Source organism: Clarias gariepinus, chromosome 10 (assembly GCF_024256425.1).
Source record: "Clarias gariepinus isolate MV-2021 ecotype Netherlands chromosome 10, CGAR_prim_01v2, whole genome shotgun sequence".
Lineage (NCBI taxonomy): Eukaryota > Metazoa > Chordata > Actinopteri > Siluriformes > Clariidae > Clarias > Clarias gariepinus.
In genome coordinates, this window is record NC_071109.1 from 27,162,489 (window position 1) to 27,174,962 (window position 12,474).

General features: G+C 39.4%; 1 protein-coding gene across 2 annotated transcripts; it reads right to left on the reverse strand.

Annotated features, from left to right (window-relative positions):
* Positions 1–133: 133 nt before the first annotated feature.
* tmem178ba (transmembrane protein 178Ba) lies at positions 134–3,442 on the reverse strand. 2 transcript variants are annotated; one of them, XM_053505730.1, is made up of 5 exons: positions 2,824–3,442; positions 2,200–2,733; positions 1,284–1,400; positions 583–720; positions 134–480 (listed from the first exon to the last, which is right to left on the reverse strand). In XM_053505730.1, the coding sequence occupies exons 2-5, from the start codon at positions 2,570–2,572 to the stop codon at positions 221–223; spliced, it is 888 nt and encodes a 295-aa protein (XP_053361705.1). In that variant the 5' UTR covers positions 2,573–2,733; positions 2,824–3,442; the 3' UTR covers positions 134–220. The 2 variants fall into 2 exon arrangements, with proteins under 2 accessions (XP_053361705.1, XP_053361706.1); XM_053505731.1 differs by having other exon boundaries at positions 2,200–2,587; positions 2,670–3,442.
* Positions 3,443–12,474: the final 9,032 nt, after the last annotated feature.

Here is a 12,474-nt window from a genome sequence, read left to right on the forward strand (position 1 = left end):
AATCAAGAAAATGCGCACACAATGAAACTGAACACAAACTGCTCCATCGAGGATATTCTGACCACATCAAGACAAGCGCTTTTATACATCTGTACAGTTGCTTTTACAGCAGAGGTCCACGCACAGGCGGTCCACGCACAGGCTGTCCACGCTTACATTAAAAAGTTCAAAATGTCACTTATATTTAAGGCATGTATTCTACCATGCCTCCTGTAGTAGTTTAGCACACCGTGCCATTCTCCATGCGGGATTTGGGGTAGGTGGTACGACTAGGTGGTGGTGGAGGTTGAATAGAAGGTGCCAGAGTGCAGAAGAAACCAGCAATAAGAGTCAGACCCAAACCACACCAAGCGCTGAACATGGACCAGCCATAGCCATGGCTTATATCATCTGGGAGGCTGAACATGTAACGTGGGTAGCGGGAAAGTTCAAAGTTGATGCCAGCCACGCAAGTACACAGGGCGATGATGCAAAACGTACCTGTAAATAAAACAAAATGCTGAAGCAAGAAAAGCTTGAAATGGAAAATGGCTTAAGAACAGATCATCAGATTGGCAGTGGTTACAATACTATACATCTTACCTCCCATAAGAAAAAGCAGGCCAGCCACATAGTGCATGAGGCCCTGATCCCAGCAGCAGCCCAGCAGTCCTACTGTCCAGCCAAACAGGATGATGGACAGAGCCATGCCCATAAAGGCTGCTGTCATCCGACGCAGATCTGAGAAACAAGTTGTGCATCAAAAGTCCATCAATATTTCCAGTTTTCTTAGAGAAATATTTCAATCCTTTTCTTAAAGAAAACTCCAAATTTAATGATCATTCCTTTTTACTTTTTAAAGTTTGAAGTCACCATAGGTTAGCTAATACAATGTTAAAGCCTTTCAAAGCATCTGCTATAGCAGTAGTATTTTTACTAGGCCTTTGCTAGAGTTGTGGAATATACAGTATTTATAGTACCTGATGAGTCTTAGTCTTAGTGGGCCATCATTCGTAGTTAGCACTCTGCTTGCCTTGGTCACTTTGGTAGAAGATTTGGTCCCTGTTTGTTTTACTTACTCAAATACAAGTAGGCAATAATAATAATAATAATGGCTGCTACAATCTAATGCACCCAATATTTAAATATTTAGACTATATACATGACTGATGGTGTCTATTGACTTTATTTTATTTTTAAAGGGATCTGACACAAACCTTTATTGATCCAATTGTCAAAGTATAGGATGCTCATATTAGTAAAAGTTGAGTTTATTCTCTTGATAAAGAGCACATCTTACTTACGCAAGGCATGCCAGTCATCCTGCTGAATGGTCTTGGTGATATTGTAAGACATATCCTTTCGCACCAAAGTCGATGCAGTGTAGTAGTACTTGATGTAGGAGCACCTCTCAATAGTCCCTAAGTGGAGTTTAAAGGAAAGGTTGAGTTTAGGCCAAGTGTTATCAGGTGACCGAAGAGCATGTTACAATTTACTACTCGAGATGCGAAAGACTAGAGCTAACAAGGAGAAAAAGAGGCGTTCAAGGAAAGGCCTATTATATTTAAACACTTTCCACAAGTGGTATATTTTGTAAGCCGTGAAGTGTAATGGTTATTAAGCACTTTATAAATGGTAGCGGAAGGCACGGTAGCTTAGTGGTTAGCACTGTTGTCCTCAAACATAAATGGTCAACGGTTCGATTCCTTCCTCGTGTCTGTGTGCATGGGGTTTGAATGTTCTCCCAATGCATGATGGGGTTTCCTCCAGGTATTCCGGTTTCCTCCCTCGGTCCAAAGACATGCAGCTTAGGCTATTCGCCGTTCCCAAATTGTCTGCAATGTGTGTGTGTGCACATGATTAATTGGGACCCCGTCTAGGGTGTACCACGCCCTGTGCCCTATGTCTCCTGAAATAGGCTCCAGGCCCCCCTGTGACCCTGTACACAGGATAAAGCGGTATAGACGATGAGTGGGTGAGTAAATAATAACAGAGATGTGCAAGGGCTTAGCTATTGGGTCAGGCAAGGTCTGAGAGTGTCACATAGCATGCATCAGACTGGGATTGATCTTAGTTTGATGTTATAGCTCATCTGTGAAGTGATGTGGCCTAAGCGTTGTATTGGGAAATAAAGGGGGGGGGGGTGCATTAGTGTACTGTAATTGTACAGAGAGAATGAAGGTGATGAATGAATGGTGATGAGAGAATGAAGGTGCTCACCTTTCTTGATGAGCTCCTCGATGTTGCGGTCGAAGCCGAGCCGGTAGCATTTGCTCCACAGCCCCACGGTGGTGGAGTTGTAGCGGCGCTTGCACTCGTCCGCCGCGCTCGCGCCGAACAGCTCCCGCCGCTCGCGCATCAGTGGCCGCGGCTCGCGCAGCGGCAGGCTGTGGCTCGGGATGTAGATGAAGCCCGGGTCGGTGCGGCGGCTCGAGAAAGCCCGACAGCGGTCCTTGTACCTCCGGGCGTCCGTCTCGTACCAGTGATCGGAGGATATGGCGACCGTCAGGAAGCACAGAGCGAGAAGAGCGAGCGCGAGACCGGCGTACAGCAGCCATTTCCCCATCGCCATGGCAGCAGCGGATCCGCTCATGCCGCATCAGCAGCCCTGCACCAGCTCCATGCGCTCAGAACGGTCGCAACACCATCCGCTAATACTATAATGTGCTAAGATACGAATAAATACGCACCGCGGTGAAGTTGGCCTGGATGCTGGATATTCAGGCGGCGATCAGTCCGGCAGCATCACCTCACCTACCGCGCAGATCATCACACCGAGTTAGGGACCGTCTGTAAATTACTGTCAGACTCGAATGCCCGTGTAGCCTGCTTTGCAAAACCTACATGCGATGTATCCGGGCGTGGGACAGGCACTGCATCCAGTGGCTAGGGTTTGGACACTGGCTGGGACTCGAACCCGAACCCGGGCCTTTCGCATGGCAGGTGGAACACCTACAACTGAGCCACCAGTGCTGAGAATTTAAATTGGGACGTGTAAAACATAAATCAAAACAAAATACAATGACCTGCAATTCCCTGCTGACCCATATTCAATTAAAAACACCACCAACATTCACTCCTTTTAAATTTGATGGGTACTTTACTTTTTAACAATTGGGGTTTGTATGTTAATTTTGTCGATCTGTGAATTTACAAGCTATTGTTGTCAGGATATTTAATGATGGTGTAATTATGACTGCATCTTTATTAATAACTGATACTTATTTCTTTAACTAGCAAAAGCACCCAATGTTATTTTTTAAAGAATTTGTAGAAATGGTAAAATAGGCTAAAAAAAAAAAGCTGATCGGTATCTGGCACATAACTGCTCATAAACTTTATTTATGGCGCAAAGTTCAGTTTTCATAGTGTACGTACCATTTATTTGGGGTAAGCCATGATGAGTCTTGCTGTCATATTTGTATTGAGGATTTTGCCTGCTTGGTGCATTACTGACATTTCTGTATCTTCCACATACTCTGTGTATACTCGTTAAACTAATGTATTAATTGGCTCTGTTGAGTGAGGTGTATTGCCACGCCCAACTCAAGGCAAAAGCTTAATAAGTAAAAAATTATAATAAACTGCTAGATGCTGTGGCATAACCTGGCACATAACTGTTCATAACTTCACTTTTACTTAACATTTTGATGCCATTTGTGGCACAAGTTAAACTTCAGGCAAATATCTTTAAGTACTGCCAAAGTTTCATTAAAATCTGGTCAGCAGTTTGTGTGTGATCCTGTGACAATATCTGGCTACAATATCTACAAATCTAACAGACGTATAAACAGTGAGACACACAGAAAATTGTCTGAAACTGGTTTTGGGTCCTCCAATGTATGAAATGTAAAGATACAATCGAAAGTGGGAGTTCTCACCAGAGCACAGACAAAGCATCTTTTATTTATATAGATGTGTTCCTGATCATGGGACCTATTGATTTAAAACCTGTTCTAAAACACGTGGTGGATTTATATCCTGGAGAAAGCACACCTGTTTGTATTAGATGATGTTAGATATTATGGCTTTGTATACTTAATAGAAAAATAAGTCCAGTAACACCTAAGTCGTGTAAGATATTGATGCAAAATATTCTTTTCTCAATCGTGTTATGTTTTTCTCAATTGCTTTAAATTTTTTTACAGATTATCCTTAACACTTGCAAACTAAGTTCATTTCTCCAAAATTGTAGAAACAGCACCACACTATGGATTATCTGCAAAGGACTGTAACCTGCTCAGAATTAAGTTTATTTCATGTTTTTTTCTGTAGGACAGTAATTTAGAGATGGTCCCCAAGTCAGTGTTATAATCTGCGTGATAGGTGAGGTGATGCTCCTACCACAGATCTGTACCTGAAGCTTTTTTTAAAGCTGAATTTCTGTTGAATATCCAAATTCCAACTATTAAATACTTGTAACCAGAGAAGGGCTAGTTGGTTTATCCCCCTTTACCAACAGGATTGGGTGCACAAGACTCTGGTGAATTACATCCGCTCTTCCTCAAACAGCAATAACTGACTTCCAGCAATTGGGCAAAACAGAATCATTTTATTATAGCAGGAAATAGTATATAACCATATTGTATAATAGGTATGTATGCTATATATTTAAAAGCATGTTAAATCCTAATTAATTAAACCCATTTATAAAACACTCAGATATAAACATTTGTTATGCTAATTAATTATATTACCCTACATAGTGGAACTATCCAAATTTCCAACAGATCTGCTCCAGCTGTTCCAGCCAGTTAATTTCAAACTTTATAAATTACTGTTAATTACTTGCTTTGATTGACTAGGTAATAAATTCATTAAGTATCCAGCCCTGAGGATTAAACATTTAAACAATCACAAAAAAAAATGAGAGAAATACTCAGGCATACCAGCTAATAAAATAGCTGTTGCACTACTGGTCAGGGGTAGCTCAGTGGTTAAGGCATTGGACTACGGTTCGGAAGATCCCAGGTTCAAACCCCACAACCACCAAGTTACCACTGTTGGGCCCTCGAGCAAGGCCCTTAATCCTCAACTGCTAAGATGTGTAATGAGATAAAAATATAAGTCGCTCTGGATAAGAGCATCTGCCAAATGACTAAATGTTCTTAGAGCGTAGTTATTGCACATCAAAATTAAGATGTAATGAGCTTTTAATCCTTACAAAAGAAAAACACTCAGACTTTTTTTTTTTTTTGTTTGCTTTTAATTTATAGAAAAGGAAATTTATGTTAAGTTAGTGACCCTCTTAGTGGAGCATCCTTCATAATAAAATGGAAGAAAAACTACAAGCAAAGTAGTGTAGCATTTTAGTGGGGGGAAAACTGAAAATGAATAGCAACAAATCACTGCAGAATAAATTTCATAATAGAATGCACAGCTAGTTCACTAGGACTAAGGTCCTTTGTTCAGACGTCAACATAAAACAGGGAAAAAAAAAAAGAAAAAAAAAAGAAAAGGAAAAAAAAAAAAAAAAAAATTTCCCAGAATTGCATTTAAAACAGGCACCTAATCCATTTTCACCCACTATATTTTTTGCAACAAACATTCAAACCGGTGTGACTTAGAAGAGTGGTTTGTCTCTCTGGAAATCTAAATTGATGTGAATCATATTACATCCAGACGTTCATTTAAACTTCCAACTAGAGCAGAAACACATTAAACTAAACTAGGTGCTGAACAAGTGCCTTTTTGGTTCCAAAAAAAAAAGAAAGAAAGGAAAAAAACCTGCTCTTGTGGTATGTTCATATGGTTAAAAAAAAAAAAAAAGAGAAAATTATTAATGCATTCTTAAACCATAAAAATTTCTGGCTTTAAGTCTCCAAAGGTTTTAATATTGGAAAAGGGCTGATTTTGTCATCCAGAGCAACAGATAACTTATTGGTTCACAAAGCACTGTGTTGATCCAAATACACCCAGTTTGTGATTTGCCGAGCATGCATACCTAAAGCACGCTTTTAAATCCCTGAACATTAAACCATTAATCGAGCTGTGAAACAGAATCCAGGCGCTTATGATGAAAGCACGTGTTTGAGCGAGGGCTGCTTCTGCATGATCACTGGGAGGATGTGCAGATTGGAGCCGTGCTCAGTTTGATCTGCTCAGTGTGAGAAAGCGGATTCTCCGGGATGGAGCGCACTGCGGCAGAGAGGGAGATCTCTTAGCGGCAGCCTGGCTGTCCACAACACGGCACGCGCACACCGGAGACACTGAGCTTCAGAGAGCACGCTCCGAGCTTTTTTTTTTTGTCACGGAACCAAAACGCCACAAAAAACTTCCTGTTACTTACTGAAAGCTGGAGGAAAAACAGTAACCGCACCGGACAGGAAGCGAAGTATTACCTAGGGTTAGGAGGTGTGCTCTCTGACCACAACCAGCCCCTGCACGCCCTTATATAGATCAGTGTACGTCATATCCGCTGACTCGTGCTTGCTTCTGATTGGTTACTTTCCGCGCCAAAATGGTTTGAACTAGCTGCATTGGAAAATCGTTATATTTAACGTGACAAAGGACTTCAGGATATTTCTCATGCCATGATCATTGTGCTATCATTTAACCATTAAATAAATAAATAAATAAATAATAATAATAATAAATAAATAAATAAAATAAAAACAATAATATAAAAAATTGTGATTGTTCTTTTTTGTACCAAACTTACGACGAATATTAGGGCCAATATTATATATATATATATATATATATATATATATATATATATATATATATATATATATATATATAAGGAAATTTCTGAGTTTAAAAATTTCAAGTTGTTAATTAAAAATTTTGAGAAAAAAATTAAAAGTTTAGAGAAAAAAAGTTAAAAGTTTAGGGAAAAAAGTCAAAAGTTTTGTGAAAAAAAAAAGTCGAAAGGTTCGGAAAATAAAATTGTGTTTAAAACTAAAAAATCTGTTGTTTTTTTCTATCATGGAAGGAAACCGCATACACACTTTGCAAGTGTTTAGAAGAAAACACCTTATTTACTTAGATGACAGATGCAAGGTTATCACTGGTTACATTAACACGCGATACAAAGGGATTTGTGGTACAACAGGAAACAATACAACAGGTCATTAAATTAATCAATCCTCATGGTGTGGACCTTCGTAGAGCGTCTTAGGCGCCGGCACTACAATACAAAAGGGCCTAATACTCTTCGGCATAAGTAACCCTATGACAAATTGAAGCCATATGGTATAGAGATAAATGGATGTATCGATGGTTTCATTCATTCTTTTTTTTTTTGTTTTTTTTTTTTGAATGGATGGAACCTTATACAACAAACAATGACCCCAAGTTTGTGGCTAATTACTATTGGCCCGAATACTCCGTCATGATAACCTTGTACCTGTCCATGGCGTTGTAGTTCCTAATAAACAAAGGAAATCACCTCATCTAAGTCAATATGGTGTTTTCTTCTAAATAGGCTCAGCTTATAGGATTCTTTTGATGATCTGGTCATTCTGGGCTAAAATAACAAGTGTTCCCTTGTTGGTAAATCCAAGGGAAACGTTTGATTCGATCTTTAACATCAGGCATTTTCCTTCACTGATCAAACCCCCCCTCATTTTGGCCATAATACTCTGTCAAACGATTCATTGTCAACTCCATGGTTTTGACAATAAAATAATGACAACATTTGCCTAGATCTTGCTTTACGAATTACAGTATATAGATAATTAACAATATAATAAATAAACAATTTTATCTCATCCATCGAGGAACCTCTGTAGTCACTGTGGAGGCCAGTGGTGACCATTGTTTTTATTCCTATTTAATGAAAGTGGTAGGACCTCCGGTCAACATTCACACGCACATTCACACACTACAGGCAATTTGGTAACACCAATTGTCCTAATCTGCATGTCTTTGGACTGTTGGAGGGACCTGGAGTACTTGGAGAACACCCACAAAGCTTTGTGAGAACAAGCTCCATGCACACAGGTCCCTTGGCGGGAATCAAACCCAGACCCTGGAGGCGACAGTGCTAACCACTAAGTCACCGTCCCACCAATTAAGAATTGTTGTAACCAATATCATACATGTCAATTTTTATCAAATTGCTTTGTCATTCGGTCTATGCATACATACATACATACATACATACATACATACATACATACATACATACATACATACATAAATATCTATTTAACTATCTATTATTATTATTATTATTATTATTATTATTATAATATTTTAAAATTCCTTGAAAAGCACTACTGGAAATGGATATGGGTGTCAACATAAACAAATGTCTTTGGAATTGACCTTCGAAACTGATTCAAATAGTATTTTATAATTTAAATTGGTAGTAAATTTAACAATAATTGACCCTTCTAAATTTATGCTGTAAAACTGAAATATATTAAAAAAAATTCTTATACATATATTTTTTGTTTGTTTTTGCACAGGCGTGGTGTTCCACTTGTGTCCACAAGATGGCAGCAAAGCACTTACCCATAGCTCCATAGTACACCCAGGAAGAAGTTTATGTAGTACAGTAAACATTAGTGAAACTGAACAAGCAAAACATAAAATAATCAATATATATTTATACTGTATTTGTATAAAATTATCTTTGTACGGCAGCACAGTGATGAAGATTAGGCTAATTTTCAATTTGCCCATAGTGTTTGTGTCTGTGTGTGTGCTTGTGCCCTAAGATGGATTTGCACCCTACATAGTGCCCCAAGTCCCCTGGGATAGACTCCAGGCCTCACACGACCCTGTCCAGGAAAGCGTTATATAGAATACAGCTACACAAACATCTTAGATCCATGTATCCCTTCTGATTTGCTACGCAAAGTACGTGTCATTGAACACACTCTCTGTGGAAATAAAATTCACTGTCTCAGAAACGTCTGGTGGTAAACTGGTGACAGAAAGTGTTTTTACTTTGTGAACTATCCTGACCTGTTCTAGTGGTTTCTCTGTAGCTCCACCAGTGTGGTGTGGATGATGTACACTGCTGATAGTGTGTGTAATAGGGCATGTGGTGAGCTCATCCCTGCAATGTTGTCCATCTGCTTGTACATCACTGCAGAGTCAAGTCACGGTGACTGCAAATAAATACCTTTAGAAAAGAAAGAGGTTAAAAAATCAAGGTTATACTTAGGGTGAAGTAAGAAATATGTTAATTTGAATGTTTAACCATACTGAATATGTTTATACAGTATTATGATATTTTGTGGTGAGCGTTCCTGGTGTTATTTTGACGGCTGATGATTTTCCATGATTCCTGTAAGACATTAGCGGTCCTTTTTTACGTTGATGTCATAGCATGACATTGCTGGTGCAGTTAGTATGCCACATTATATGACACCAGACACCGGGCTTGGCTAATTAGTGTAAGTTGAAGGTTGTAGAACTTTATGTGTTTAAGAAATGTGTACAGAAAAGGGGGTAAAAGAGCTGAACAGATTGAAAATGTTATATTTTGAGGACATAAATGAGATGAGATGAGATAAATGAGCTTCTAACTTCCCCAGCTGTAGGCTTTAAAAAAAAAAAGACAAGCAGGTGCTTTGAATAAACAGCATATCAGCGATTAATTCGCATTGGTGACTTATATTGGTGTAGCACAAATTTCACACACTTGTATAAAGTACATTGGCTAAAGATAGCAGTATCTGCATTAGTCTACATCCATATGTAAACATGATGAATTGTCATGTCGTTTCATAATCTGATTTCTTGATTATTTCTTTTGTATGATATATGTTAAGATATGGTATTTTATATAAGGTGATATGGTATGATCACGATATATCAATCTCTGCTGAACAGCTCCTCTCCAATGACTTCTAAATGAATGCTGATCTGGCACTAATGGGGGAAGGTGAGCATGTGTGTAATGCAGGAAGGCAGCATATTCCGGGCCAGTGGCAGTGAGTCAGCAGCTGAGGTGAGAAAGAGAGAGAGAGAGAGAGAGAGATGGGGGGGGGCATTGCTCACAGCTAGGCTCAAAGGTGGCTATATTGTTACCCTAAAAGTTTTTTTTTTTTTTAATTTTTTTATGGAGTATACAGCAGATTTTCTGCGTATACACGCACACACATCAATGCCGCACCTGTGCATCCCAGTGCATCCTGCAGCAAATTCTGCAGCAAAGCTGAGGACATTGGTGTAGACTGCTGCAGCTGTAGTACATTCACTGTCCAAGCTGTTCAGGGTATATATCCAGACACACAAATGTGTGTATTTCAGATTGCATTCTTCAAATGAGTATCCCTGACACATAACTGCAAAAATATCTATTACCATAGTCCCTAATTCCAATCCTAAGTCTTTTTCAAGACTATTAAACCGTTTATTAAGCATATTATTTAAATGGCTTTTCCATCCGACGGTGCTAACACAATATACTCAGCTGTTTGCATTGTTTCGTGTGCTTATCTCAGTGATGGCACAATGTAACACTACAGTTCATGCTGAATGAGTAATGAGTCCACTTGTCTCTGCTGTAGGCATCTTTCCCTCCCTCACTCACTCATGCAGGCACCCTAAACTGCTGAATTCTGTGTTTCATGGAAGACTGCAGGAGCCTGAGGGGAGGCAGTGCCTTCTGACCTTGACCGCTCTCAGCAGAGAGAGAGAGAAAGATGGTTTGCAGATATATCAATTGATAGAATACACTGCGACTCAAGAGAGATAATAATCTCTGCACAAATCCTCTCGTTTAATTTTGTCGTTTTTCCAAACGTTGAAGAGCATTTCAATGATTCCTCTGCTGCAGTCTGATGCTGGTGCAGTGCATGCATTAAATTACATTTACCATTTACTTGTCACTGCCGGCTCAGCTTACAATCAATCAATATAAGATAAGAGCACTTAGAAGCGTGACTTTCACAACAGCACCAACAATTCCCTGTTGATGCCCCTGGGTAGCATGTGATCCAGAGGGAGGAGTCAGGCGCGGATAGGCCAGAGGGCGACAAGGCAAATTTGACATGAAAGACAGTAAACACAGCTCAGAGTGAGGACGATCTCATGTTTCCGGGGAATTTAATCAGATATTAATTAGAATAAAATAGATTTGACGTGTTTATGTACAACCAGAGACTAGAACTGCAACAGATTGTTTGGAAAAATCAAACGATTCATTGTAGTCGGAAAGGTAAATTCTTGATCTCACTGTTATTTTTTCATTCTCTACACTGATTGTCCTGTACAGAGTCACGGGAGTCCTGGAGACTTTCCCAGGGGACTCATTCACGGTACACTTTGGACAGGGTGCCAATCCAATGCCAAAATATTGGCAGTAAAAAATATTCTTCAACTTTTCTGACATTGTGGCGAAATCATGTTAATTATCATAATTTGAGTGCTTGTATTATTACCCTGGCTACTCCACACTACAAGCACTAAATACTGGATTCTCTTTATGTGCTCCCAGATCTGCACAATTCTTTACTCTGACTAGTGAAATCATTGTAAACACTGAGTAAACAGAAAGATTGTAGTCTCATAAGGTAAACAGAAAAGTTTCCCAGTGCACCTATGAGCATTTCTATGTCTCTCAACTCACAAGCATGATTGTCCATCCATGATTGATGAGCCATATATATATATTAACCCAAGTAACATCGATCGTTTTAGTGTGAACTGCACGGCATGGCGCTGTGGTGTGTAATGAGTGAAAGTGTGTGTTCTTCTTCAGTGCCGCAGGCTGATGCAGCAGTGCGGAGAGGAGAGAGAGAGAGTCTGTAAGGTGAGATCATATCCCCGCAATCAGCAAGGTCAAGCCCAGCTCAGGTATACAGTCGGGGTGGATGGGAGGTAGGGAAAGGACAAACAGATGGATGAACAGACGGGGCAAAATGAAATGAAATTGCAGATGCATGGATAGACACAATGACACATTGACTGGTTGTGTATTTCCGTTTTGATCAGGGTATTCAGGTTATATTCCACTGCAATGGATGCCTGTTTCAGCACTGAAAACATAGGCATAGCATGTAAATCCCTGTAGATCTTCACATGACAAAGTCAAACCAAGGTCTGTTTGGACTTTTTTTGTGCACAACTAAGCAGATTACGGATAAAATCTCATCTTGTCTGAATTATTTCACAAATGGGCCATGCACGGTCAGTGACTTTAGCTATCCGTACACAAACACTGACATTTACTGGTCTTCATCTGACGACAAGCCCTGTACATTTACTCAGGATGGATGAAATGATGGCCACGGTCTTAATTATTAACCATGGCTGACAGCAGCATTATGAAGATAATGTAAAGAGGAAGAAGGCCATAAAGTGGACCAAAAGACAATACAGAAAAAATAGATGATGTCGATGATGGGAGGGATGCATTAATATGTGATTTTGGATATGCAAGATAAATTTGCTTTGTTGGTACTGCATTATGAGAAATATGATGTAATACTTGTATATAAAGAATTATATATTTATATAATTCTAATATATTATATATTTACATGGTGTCGGTCATTCGGTGCTGGACGTTTCATTCCAACAAATTATAAT